Source organism: Colobus angolensis, unplaced genomic scaffold (genome assembly GCF_000951035.1).
Source record: "Colobus angolensis palliatus isolate OR3802 unplaced genomic scaffold, Cang.pa_1.0 Scaffold80, whole genome shotgun sequence".
Lineage (NCBI taxonomy): Eukaryota > Metazoa > Chordata > Mammalia > Primates > Cercopithecidae > Colobus > Colobus angolensis.
Genome location: NW_012121821.1, coordinates 8,114,927 through 8,128,076, shown reverse-complemented (window position 1 = coordinate 8,128,076; position 13,150 = coordinate 8,114,927). Strand labels below are relative to the sequence as shown.

The 13,150-nt window shown below is 36.5% G+C and overlaps 1 protein-coding gene across 1 annotated transcript in view; it reads left to right on the top strand.

Annotated features, from left to right (window-relative positions):
- Positions 1-5,923, top strand: part of ZFC3H1 (zinc finger, C3H1-type containing) — a 55,263-nt gene extending 49,340 nt beyond the window's left edge. The window contains exons 28-35 of the mRNA XM_011929340.1: positions 229-339; positions 603-707; positions 841-1,006; positions 2,096-2,196; positions 3,645-3,746; positions 4,421-4,460; positions 4,761-4,823; positions 4,953-5,923. Coding sequence (XP_011784730.1) covers positions 229-339; positions 603-707; positions 841-1,006; positions 2,096-2,196; positions 3,645-3,746; positions 4,421-4,460; positions 4,761-4,823; positions 4,953-5,090 — 826 coding nt within the window. The 3' untranslated portion in view covers positions 5,091-5,923. The remainder of the gene's footprint in view (positions 1-228; positions 340-602; positions 708-840; positions 1,007-2,095; positions 2,197-3,644; positions 3,747-4,420; positions 4,461-4,760; positions 4,824-4,952) is intronic.
- Positions 5,924-13,150: the final 7,227 nt, after the last annotated feature.

Below are 13,150 nucleotides of genomic sequence, written 5' to 3'. Positions count from 1 at the left end.
AGAGCGAAACTCTTGTCTCAAAGACAAACAAACAAAAAAAACATTGTGAGTAACGTGTAATCCTAGAGATGTGACCAAAGAGGTATGGTATGCATGTGAAAAGAAAGTCTTGTTGCTTTCTAAAAAATATTTAAATGAAATTTAAGTGAAACTAACGATTTTAAAAAATATGTGTATAATTCATGTGTGTATAGGCATAATTTAAAACAATACTTGGTTTTTTTTCAGGTATCTTTTAAATATTCCAGGACCAATTGACATTCCATCTCGTTTATGTAAAGGGAATTTTGATGATGATATGTTTAACCACCAAGTTCCTTATTTGTGGCTGATTTACTGGTGAGACATCCACTGTGGAGAGATATTGCATACTAGGCCTGCATTTGCTGTTTATTATTGAATTACACTGTGTTTGTTATAATTAACTTGATGTTAAAGTCATTGAAGCACAATTGAAGAGATGCTAAGGTTTACTATATACTAGAGAAGAAAGGTCAAAAGAAGGATTCTATTGTAATAACATCTGTAATGTTTAAAATCCTTTGTCATTCCTTCACCCGATAGAATTGAATGATAGACGTTTTCTTTCATTTTTTAAACAGCCTTTGTCATCCTCTTCAATCAAGTATTAAAGAGACAGTGGAGGCATATGAGGCAGCATTAGGGGTGGCCATGAGGTGTGATATAGTACAGAAGATATGGATGGAGTAAGTTTAATTTTTCTTGATAAGAATGGGATTTGGGGATAAAGGGGTATGGTTGGGAAAGGGGTGACCAGCTTTCTTGGTGAGAGAACTACTGGCTTAGTTATTCTGAATTACAATATTTTTCTTTTGGCAGTTATCTTGTCTTTGCGAATAATAGAGCTGCTGGATCCAGAAACAAAGTTCAAGAATTCAAATTTTTTACTGATTTAGTGAATAGATGTTTGGTTACAGTCCCTGCCCGATACCCCATTCCTTTTAGCAGTGCTGATTACTGGTCCAACTATGAATTTCATAATAGGGTAAGAACTCAAAACTTTTTTCTTTAGATGTTTATATAAAACAAAGAGACTTTAAAAATGATAGCAAAACTCCTGTTTTATATCAAGAGAGCTTTTTCTAGGACTACTTTGTTAACATTCACTATTATTCTTGACCATGTTTCTTATCTATTTAGAGTCTAGCAATAGAACCCTTTGAGGCTCAATTAAAATGTGCATTAATTATTATGTTATAGTTATGAAAATTTAACATTTGAAGCAAAATAGAAGGGATATTAAGGTCTAATGCGTATTAATGAAAAAACACATCAAATCAAAGATTCTATTGTAATACCTGTAATGTTTTGCTTGAGTAGTTGAAAATTCTACTGAATGAAAAATTTAGTAACTTCAAAATAAGTAAGAATGGGCTTATGTGTTGTAGCTGCTCTTTTTGTAAATATTTTGTCAAGCAAATATAGCTATACATAAGGCATAAGAAAGTTTAAAATTAGGTGCTGCATATAATTCTAAAAGTAGAATCTAAAGATAGTTTTGTGATTACCTTTTTAAAAAATTTTTTTTCAGGCACTACTTTTATTCAGCGCATTATAGGCTAAAAAGCTCCTTGCTAAAGCTCATTGTAGACTAAAACATATATATGTTTTATTTATTTATTTTTGGTGGGGTGGTTTTGTTGCTAATCAGGATAACCAATTATTATGCTTGTACTTCTATGCCATTCTTTATCCCAGGATCTCAAACCACTTTATGGACATTAAGTCATTTACACACGGGCATTCCATGAGCAAGATGTGGCAGGTATTATTAGCCCTATGACTTGCCGAGCTATACAGCAAGTAAAGGTAGACTCAGGAATGAAAACCCGGACTCCTGGCTTCTTGTCAGTGTTCTGGCCATGGTTCTCATCACTAGACCATATTTCCTAATTCATATTTGGAAAGTCACTAATAAAATTAATGGTAGGAACTGTAACTCACAACATCATACATTACTATAATTTATACATCCATATCTTAAAGACCATTTTGGTTTTCGTGTTAAAACACATAGGTAATTGGATTTCATATTTTGGTTGCATTCATTTTTCGCCCCCCTCAACCTTTACAGGTTATTTTCTTTTATTTGAGCTGTGTTCCAAAGACCCAGCATTCCAAAACCTTGGAACGGTTTTGTTCAATTATGCCAGCTAATTCTGGACTTGCATTGAGGTAAGAAAAAGTAACATTCTTTTGGTTCTCTGCTTAATGGAATAGGCTCTTCATATAAAATTATTCTTGAAAACTTGATAAAAATAGTCTGTTGTTCCATTATGTCCTTATGAATATATACTACTTAATTTCAGAGTTGTTAAGCCAATATTTAGCTCTTCATTCAAAAGTCAGTGTAAAAATTCTGGTCGCTTCAGAAAACTTCAAGTTACAAAGGGGCAAGTAATTCCATTCAAGTAAAGTTCATTTGTGTTTCCTAAAGACACACCATCTGTCCTTAGTATGTGCATTATAAGCAGTAAGCTTGTTTTCCATGGCAAGGGAATATTATTTAAGAGGTTTTCATATTTTCACATAGGTCAGTTGCTGTCAAATATTGGCAAACATTAGAATCTCCTGGGATGCTCATTTACAATGTAGATTCCTGACCTTGAGCCCTCACACCACATTTTTGAAGCACTGATTAGGGATTTCATATATTCAATCAGAACGAGATTTCTTAGCCTTTCTTTGTACCTTCTCTGCTCTGACACAGCAAACCCACTTTCATCCACAAGAATTATGCTTTTTAATTCAAAAAGATACCCTGCACGCTAATGCATTGGCTTCCACTTGTACAGTCATTCCCACTGCATCAGTTGTATCTTATCGTTTTATGGATCATAAGATGCCTAAAATATTTATAAAATGTTCCCTTATGTTTTAAAGGATTTACATTTCATTTAGCATGTATGTGGGGAAAATCGTATAAAAGTTTAAAAACTACAGTTGAGACAAACATAATGGTAGTATTTTACAATTTTCTTAGCAAGCCTGCCAATCTGTAGAAGCTCATTACAGAAATGTTAATTATGAAACACCTTTGATAAAATGTGAAATAGAAAATGTGGTCATATTTTGACATAATTTTCTATTGTGATAAGCATTTTAGAATGTAGGTAGTTTACTTGTTTATTTTGTTGGTAAATCCCTACCTCTGTGTTTTGATACTTATTTCCTCTGGTCATCCCTGTTCTTTTTTTCCAGGAGAATAGAGAACTTTAATAGTTACTATACATGCATTTTAGTTCAAGAAATACTCAAGATTGATCATACTCTAAGAAAGAAAAATACCAGGAAATTGCATTAGTATCAAGCCATTAGTTTAAAAAAAATTGGGATGGGAAATAGGGACTCTCATTTGGAGGGAATGCTTTCATGTCCTATAGAAATACATGCACCTTAGTGTAGTTTGGTAAGATGAGCATAGATCTTGACTTGACCTCTTCATAGTTTGCACATTCCTGTCCCAGGGTAATTTTTGTAAGAGACATTCTGAAATATTTGCTGGGTAGCCTTTATGGAATTTAACTAATCAAGATTTATACTTAATCATTGTGCTCATAGAGCACATGTGGGGTTCCCTACACTTACAATGCTTTGTTCATTTTCCTGAATGTACTTTACAGGTTACTTCAACATGAATGGGAAGAAAGCAATGTTCAGATTCTGAAACTTCAAGCCAAGATGTTTACATATAATATCCCAACATGCCTGGCCACCTGGAAAATGTAATGCAACAATCATGTACATGTTTTTATAGCTATTGCTTTTATTTATAAGGTTTGCTCCAGACAGGTAAATCTGAAATGACATCTATATATATATATATATGTATTTTTTTTTTCTTTTTTTCCTGGACAGATTGCTGTTCTTAATTTAGATTTGTTTTTAGCATTTACTGAGGTTTAATGAGAGTGAGTACTCATTAAGAATTGCCTCTAAAAGCAAAAAGCATAGACTTTTAATTTTCTTTGAAGGAGAACATTTAAGTAACAGTACTGTTATCAAACAAATCTGCTACAGTCATTTTAAGACCGCCTCTTTTGAAATGTGGTGTGTATACCCTGTTATAGTCTGATTTCTTCTTTCTTTTAAAGGTGTTAGTGCTAGGTATTTTTGACTAGTAATTATGAGGTGTTTTTGTTTTTGTTTTTTTTCCTCCCGTGAAGGTTATTTATGTTCAAAACACTGGTCTGCTTTTTTCTTGTAAAGTTGATAAAAATTGTTGAATTTTTCTTTTCACTATAGGTTTTCCTCCTTGGAAGTTTAGCCTGTTAACTTTCAGGAGGTTTTGTACTCAGATTCCCACAGTCAGTATTCTGCCAGTGGTGGTGGTTCATTTTGTTCAAAGATATATAAATTTTTCTTTTCCTTTTTCTGTATTCCTTTTTTTTTTTCTTAGAGCCATTGCTGCTGAGATTGTTCTAAAGGGACAAAGAGAGGTAAGCCATGGTTGAATCTCAGATGGGTCACTTTTAAAAAGTTTTTCTGTCCATTTTGTTGACTTCTCAATTTAAAAGAATTAAAGCACAGAAGTTAACATTTCATGCACACTAAGAACCAGGTGGGGAAACAAAAGTAGTTAACATTTTAAGAGCACCAAATATTTGGAAACTCCAAAACTCAGCATAACCATTTTGTCTCAGATGTTACTGTGAATTACCATTCTTTAAACAGATAGAATTATGAAGGTGTTTTTCATTATATTTTCTGATGGAATTGTGTGTATGTCTATCTTACAGGTCCACCGTTTATATCAGAGAGCCTTACAGAAGTTACCTCTTTGTGCATCACTGTGGAAAGATGTAATACTTTTTATCTTTTATTTTATCTCGATGTTTTCCTGTAAATTTTCTGCATGTGCCATATCCATTGATGTGGTAATGCTCAAACTCTAGCTAAGTCTTACTTCTATGCTTCCCTGTCTTTTACAGCAACTCTTGTTTGAAGCATCAGAAGGAGGTAAAACTGATAACCTGAGAAAACTAGTTTCCAAGTGCCAAGAGATTGGAGTCAGCCTAAATGAGCTCTTAAATTTAAACAGTAACAAAACAGAAAGCAAGAATCACTGAACACTGGGTGCAGTCAGTTCTAAGTCCTTATAATAATTGCCAAAATTATTTGAATGATTCTTCAAGATTAGGCTGATCCCTGGCTAAGGTCTGTGTAAGGCAGACAAGCATTATTGATCATATCAAGTTCCCTACAATATCCTGTCCTCAAAACCGGAAGCAATGAACATGATCCTCTTCGGTTGGATAAATGAACTTCCTGTTTGGCCTGCTTCTAGGCCCTGCCAGATTCTCATAACATCATATACGTAAGTATAGTTCCTCAAAGTGACTGACATTTATTTTAATTTTGCCTTGTTTTTGTTTTTTATTTTCTCCCCCATTCCTTTATTTTGTGTTATTCCTGATTCACTTGACACTCTCTGATGCCTGAGAGATTCCTGTTTGGGATTTAATATCCAGGGCTGTGTTTACAGTAAAAAAAAGCAGGCAGTCCCTTTTAGTTTTTCCTTTTTAAATTTTTTTGAGATTCTTCATTTCAGGATTTAAAACTATAGCAGTCCATCTTAAGGAAAGTGTAACTGCCATGGCCACAAGTCTGCTAGTTGCACTTGAATGCTCTATCAGGGTTGTTTATTGCCCTTTCTACGTTCTGGACTCCTTGCCGAGACTGTTTAACTTGAAGATTAAAGAAACTATTGCAAATGCCAGTGCATCAGAACCTAAGAGTGGTCAAATATTATGTGCAATTTTTTTGTAAAGAAATTTTAATTTATAATAAAGTTTAACAGTTTAAAGAACAGTTAATATTTGAACTGCTTTGTATTGAAATACTACTTTGTAGTATTAAAATTGTTTATATACTTTTTTAATATAAGTTAACTTTCTAAAAACTCTTGCTGTCTTTATTCACTTTTCACACTGGTGGGAAAGGGTCGAAGTCGGAGATAAAGATATTTACCATAACTTATAGCAATACTTTTTTATCTTGAAACTGCTTTCCCATTAAAAAAAAGTTTAATGATTTCTTAATTCATGAGAAGATGGATACTGTTGTGAGGGCAGTGAACAGAGAGGTTTGCACTACCGTTAAATTCCTTGTTCTCAAATTCACAGTGTTTAGAAGGTGCCTCCCAACTGTAGTTTGAATGATTTGCCTAGTGACATGCCATCTTACGTTGAATATCAGTGTGATTGAATGCAAAGGAGACCTTGCTTTTTATTTTGTTTTCAGTTTATATTTGGTTGTTTTAACCTTGGCAGGAAAAATGTTAATGACACACACACACCACCACAAATCTGGTCTTAACAACTTGCTCTTGAACTGTTAGAGGCAGAGCAGCAACCCCATGAAATACCAGGCAAACTTGTACATGTTTACATTTGTATAATGCTCACTAACAATAGAACCATATTTTGAGTCCCTATTTTGTGCCTACTAGACAGGGCGATTTGGCTAGTAAGTGCTGTTTGATGGGGTCAAGAATGGAATCCATTTGTCTAGTGTTTTTCATTTAATCAAAAAGAAAGCTGGAGGCTTACTGGTTTTTCCCTAAAACCAAAAAAATGTGGGTGGAAGATAGTAATCCCAGAGGAATAGTTATCTATCTACTCACTGTATGCATTTAACTTTATATAACTTTGAAAGCTTTTCCTGCTCTGATTTTTTTGAAAACAGTTGTTAGGTTTTTAATAAAATATTTCCAGTGTGTGCCTCCATAGTGTAACAGTTTTTAATGTTAACTGAAATGTCTCAGTAGTTTTTAGGAGACACTGCTAAGCTTGAACTTTTATTACATTAACAGTTCCATCAGCAGTAACTATTTTGTCTCTCTTTTTTTTTTTTAATGAGTTCTTTGCAGTGGTGTATGTGGAACTCTACTCAGTGCATGCAGTCACAGGGTCCATCCATGGAGGCTGTACACTAACAACTCTAGGGATGGCCATTCACATGTTCTGCACAGTCATGTAGGAATAGGCCCTGTTTCCTCTTTGATCCATTGTCATATTGCTATTTAAAGGTATCTTATACAAATGATATTGCCTTAAAGATAAATTCTCATATCATCTTTTCTTCCTGTCAGTTTGTAAACTCACTTTAACCTTCACGTTAAAAAAAAATCACACACACTGCTTAAGGGTGAGGTATATGTTCCTGTCATCCTTCCGTTATCAGTTTTACTTTTTTTTTTTTTTAATGAAGTGCTTTCAGTACATGATAATTAAAGTATTAAGCAAATTTGGGTTGAAGTTTTTATGGTTATTGCAGAAACATGAGTATAAAAATATTTAACATACTGTGTGACTGAAGTCTTTCTTTTGGACAGAGAAAAGACTAGTCATTGAGAACTGCAGTCCCTTGTATCTGCCACCCCTGCTGGGGAACAAAACATGCTAACAAAAGAGGCCTTTTTAGGCTGTGGGATTTTATCTCTGATAAAGGAAATGGAGTGGTAGATTATGATGTATTTTTATGTGTTTTCGTTCATTTTAGAGAACAGCCTAATATTTCTATTTGCCTTTTAACGGAAAGTGGACCTTGTAACATTGTTTTTCACTCGATTATCTAAGGCGGTTTGCTTTCAATTAAAGGGTGTATAAACCTACATCATAAAGTAAGCAAGAATCTCCAGGTGCAACATCTAAGAGCTAAAGGCACTAAGCAGACAAGAAAAAAGTGATTAAGACTGACAACAAATGTAGAGGGACTTTATTGAAGATTGTAGTTCAAATATTTATTTTTCAAGGTTGTTGAAAAGGTAGGAACATGTGGCTAGAATAGAAACAGGGCCAATATTCTTGGTTAAAGCTGTCATGTGTTCACAGATAAGTCCTAATTTCCTCAAGTCTGCTTTCATGTCTGTATGTTAACATTAATGTGAGGGAAGAATGGGGAAATACAATTTTAGTGACCTTTCAGGTTTCAGGATTATGCCTGCAGGTGTGTCATTGCCCTTCAGTGCATATTAACAGTAATTATACAGAACATTTTGAACAAGAGCTGGTCAAGAAAAGGCAAGCTTCTGATGAACATTTCTGATATTGTTTCTTTTTTGTTTAAAATTAGGACTATATCTTTCTAAGCTGTGATGCTTCTTAATGTAGGTGGTAGAGTCAAACTGAAAAAGAGCTTTTTCTTTCTTTCGTTTTTTTTTGGGGGGTAGAGGAGTTTATTCCATGTGCCACCAGAATGCCCCCTTTCTACAGGTGTTCCTCAGTTGTGTATTTCACTCTCGGGGAGAGGGGCAGTGAACAGCTACCTGAGGACATGCTGTTCCATCCTGTCCTCATTCCTGTCTTCCACCATCATTCACATAACCTTCCTCACTACTTTTTCAGTACTACCTGATTTAGATTATGATAAATGTGAAAAGATTTTTTGATTTTTTTCTGACATCTTTGAGGTAGATAATGGAAACTTGCCTCTGTCTTCCATAAATGGTAAGATGGATATAGAGTTTGTCTCCACTTCTCATTTGGTGACCTTCACAAGAGGGACCCCACAACATGTTTTTCAGAAGCCTCATGAAGAGAATCAGGCATTTTTTCATTTCAGAATCCATTTGAGCTCTGTGCTAGGCATTCTCAATACAGAGAAGAGTAAAGGGATCCCCTTTTACATTCTAACAGAAGAGGAATGTATGCCAAGGAAGCATCTCCAAAGGGTATCTATCCTAACTTGAGTTAGAAGTTGGGAAAGGCTTCCTGAATGGAAGTGAATGATTGAGCTAAGGGAAAAAATGGAGGAAAAGATGAGACCAATAATAATTTCAAAAATCGTGTCACTTCTATCTGCACATTTGGAAACCTGTGCATTTTTTAAAAACTTTCTGAAAAAGCTTTAACTTCCCAAATTAATTCACAACTGAAAATTCATTAAACATGGTAACAGATGTGTAAAAATCCATAGCAGCCTAACTGTTCAGCAGAGAGTGCCTTTGGGGCACCCCGTGCTTCAAAACCCACATGAGCATGAGTGACTAGGAGTAATCCTATTAGAAGACCCAGTTTAAACAGCCTTGATTTCCAAAGTCTGATTGTAATTGCAGCTGCTGCTACTAGCTTTTACTTTTTTCCCTCTCTCTCTCTAACTTCTTGGGTAATGCATGAATAAAATGTTACTTTCAACATTTATTATCTACAACTTGCAGAGCACTATTTCAATTCCAATCTACTTGGTTTTCCATTACTTTTTTTTAAACCTTTTCTATGGTGTTGAGCCATTACGTTTTAAGAGTCATGGTTATTTTTCTGTTTATATAGAACTACCCAAAGTGGGCCGGGGGTGGTGGCTCACGCCTGTAATCCCAGCACTTTGGGAGACCAAGGCGGGCAGATCACGAGGCCAACGGATCACGGGGTCAGGAGATAGAGACCGTAGAGACTATCCTGGCTAACATGGTGAAACCCTGTCACCCCGTCTCTACTAAAAATATAAATTAGCTGGGCGTGGTGGTGGTCACCTGTAGTCCCAGCTACTCAGTAGGCTGAGGCGGGAGAATGGTGTGAACCTGGGAGGGGGAGCCTGCAGTGAGCTGAGATTGCGCCAGTGCACTCCAGCCTGGGCGACAGAGCGAGACTCCCATCTCAAAAAAAAAAAAAAAAAAAAGTGGCCCAAAGTGTCTTCACTGCTTTAAACTGGTTTTTCCATATGACCCAATACCAGAAATGTTTTCAACCAATGTAAAGCTAATTAAAGCCAAGAATAACATGATTCTGTTGAGGAACAACAATAACAAAAAAAAATGTTTAAACTTAGAGGAATGTGTGCTTCCTAGTTTGATGAAACGCAGAAGTTCCAGAATATCTGAAGCCATTACTACTCTTAAGTGGTGGGTGCTGTGATTGATCTGAATTTTCCCTCCAGTGTAAGAACAAAACAATACAAAACAGTGAATAGAACATTAAGAGTATGTGAGTTAATTGTATTTCAATTGCCATAGAGTAACATGAATATTTTACTTTTATGCAAGACTATATAATACATTTTGAAGATTATCCAAACTATAAACAAATACGACTTTTCAAGAGCTATCTTCTTTGAATTAAGTAAAATTTTAAATTTAAACGTGAAAACTATTTGCATAGCCTTTCTTAAAAAGTATATACATTTGCCTTTTGGGAATCTGAAAGTCTCAAGACTGATTATCAAGTCTGCTGAAATCAAAGGTAGGTTTACAATATTGTTTGGTCAATCAAGCAGCTTAAATCTTGCAAAAATTCTTACCTAGCGAAAGTAAGCCATATGAAAGAGAATGATAACCAACAGTCTAAAGGAGCTGAATCAATTAGGAAGAGTGACAGACTGGTGAGCTGTTTGCATTAGTGGACATAATCAGGGCATCTGCTGCCAAGGCCAAAACAAACACTCAGCTTGGCACATCATACAGTGAAATTTATGAGATTGCCAGGAGATAGATTTGACATTTCATACTGTTTGAAATGGAGCTACAAAGAAATAGTTTCAGGAAATGGAGAAGTGTGAACCAATGTGAGTGATGAAAAAGTGTGTGTCTAAAAGATCTGGGTATTAGATTCAGCTCTACCATAAAGTAGCTATGTAATTGTGACAGGCCATTTCACTGCCCCCTGTCTCTTTTTCTGCATTAAAATGGGGAATTACTTGTACTTACCTCAGGGGTGTTGAGCTCAAATAATAGGAATTACCCTTATTAGAGAAATATTTTGAGTTTGGAATCATGTTCCAAAATTTTGAAAGCAGAGATGCTGCAAAATAATAGTTTGCTTCCTCTGGACCTAATTTCTTCTTTTTTTTTTTTTTTTTTTTGAGACAGGGTCTCTTACCCAGGTTGGAGTGCAATGGTGCAGTCATGGCTCACTGCAGCCCTGACCTCATAGGCTGAAGTGATCCTCCCACCTCAGCCTCGTGAGTAGCTGGGAGCACAGGCACACACTACCATTCTTGGCCTTTTTTTTTTTTTTTTTCTTGTATTATTTGTAGAGACAGGGTTTCACTGTATTGGCTAGGCTGGTCTTGAACTCCTGAGCTCAAGCATTACAAGTGTGAGGCACCATGCCCAGCCCTGGACAGAATTTCATTGCTGTCACTTGATGAAGAGCATATAACTCTACCAATGCTCAAGCATGAATAGTTGCTGTTTGTAAGACAGAGAGAGCAGAAAATTGTAGTGTAGGCCGGGTACCATGGCTCAGGCCTGTAATACCTGCACTTCACGAGGCCAAGACAGGAGGATTGCTTGAGACCAGTCTGGGAAAGAGCGAGACCATGTCTCTAAAAAAAAAAAAGCTGCTGTCTAAATTCAGTGGCTCATTCCTGTCATTACCAAAATAACAGATAAAAATATCAGTTAAGAGATGGTCTTGGCTGGACGCGGTGGCTCACGCCTGTAATCCCAGCACTTTGGGAGGCCAAGGCCGGCGGATCACGAGGTCAGGAGATCGAGACCATCCTGGCTAACGTGGTGAAACCCCGTCTCTACTAAAAATAACAAAAAAGCCAGCTTGGTGGCGGGCACCTGTAGTCCCAGCTACTCAGGAGGCTGAGGCAGGAGAATGGCGTGAACCCAGGAGGCGGAGCTTGCAGTGAGCCGAGATCGGGCCACTGCACTTCACCCTGGGCGACAGAGCAAGACTGTCTCAAAAAAAAAAAGAAAGAGATGGTCTTGAGACAGGCGTGGTGGCTCATGCCTGTAATCCTAGGACTTTGGGAAGCCAAGTTAAGACCATCTCAAGTTTAGGAGTTTGAGACCATCCTGGGCAATATAAAGAAACCCCATCTCTTTAAAAACAAGGTCTTTAGGTTTTAAAGTCAAAAGGAATCAAAATTTAGTCTGCTCCTGTTTTCAGTTCTGAGGATTCTCAGCATGTTGGCTGTATTCCCTTTGTGGTGAAATAGGGGATAAAAACTACCCCTTAATTCAGTACTCAGAATTTAAGTGTAGAGAGTATCTTAATAATCGAAGCCACTTTCCACACTTTTTTGTAGTTGCCTATAAAAGGACATGAGAGTATTGACCAATTAAGTTTACTTATTTTGTAGGCAGCAGTCATAAAATAACCTAACCAGACAAGAGAACTTGCATAGAGTTTGCATATAAGATAATCCTCCAGGAACATACTTCTAAGAGAAAAGAATTGCTGGGTTTTTTAAACCATAATTAGACCAAATTTGGTTGAAGCTCTGGCCCAGTAATGAAAAATCACAGAATGCAGAACAAGGGGTAATTGGTGGTGGTCATTTGGTGATTAATACTGTTCTAAATAAAAGTAGTATCTAATTTGGGGGTGGGGAGGAAAGGATGTGAGTCAAAATAGCCAGTAGTAGCTTACAATTCAATGTGAATGATGCTTTCTATATTAGGATTGACAGATGAAAATAGCAGTGGTTTAAAAGTTTAAGTAGGGTGGACCAGGGCTGACTGTATGATACTCCACTGTAACAGAGACCTAGGCACCTGTTTGTCCTGTGTGACCTCCTTTCCCAAAAGAGGTGCTACATATCTTTGTGTTAGTCATGTCCTGTGCAAGGACACATGGCCAAAGGCTGAAATAGCAGGGGATGAAATTAATTCCATGATCAACTCATCAAGCACCCTAAGGCACTAGTTGAGTCAGCATGGAGGAATGGTGGCCTTTTAAAAATCCACACAAAGGGATCATTAAGAACCCAAGTTCTATGGGGAGGGTTGGCATTTTTCTAAATTGCACAACAGCACCACGTGGGCTGGTGGTCCTGATGATTCTAGATGGTTGCTCCACGCCCAGCTCTTTTGTTCACATTCTATTTAGCAGGAAGGAAAAATGAAGGGAAGCGAGACCCGCCTCCTTTCTTAAGAGGGCTCAGAAGCTGAACATGCCACATTTGCTTTTGTCCGATTGTTCAGAATGTAGACACATGGCCACTGCAGGGAGGCTGGGAAATGTAGTCTTTATTTTGAGTAGCTACGTGGACCGCATAAATTCAAGTATGAAAGGGAATACGTATCTGAGGAACAACTAAATATCTGCCACATTACCATCAAGTGGAGTAAACAAACTATAGAGTGAAGTTAGTGGCTTCAACCTAGCTTGTTTGGAGGTCTAAAAAAGTTTTAAATAGTGAACCTGTAAAATCTCTTATAGTTCTGTAATTCTACTCT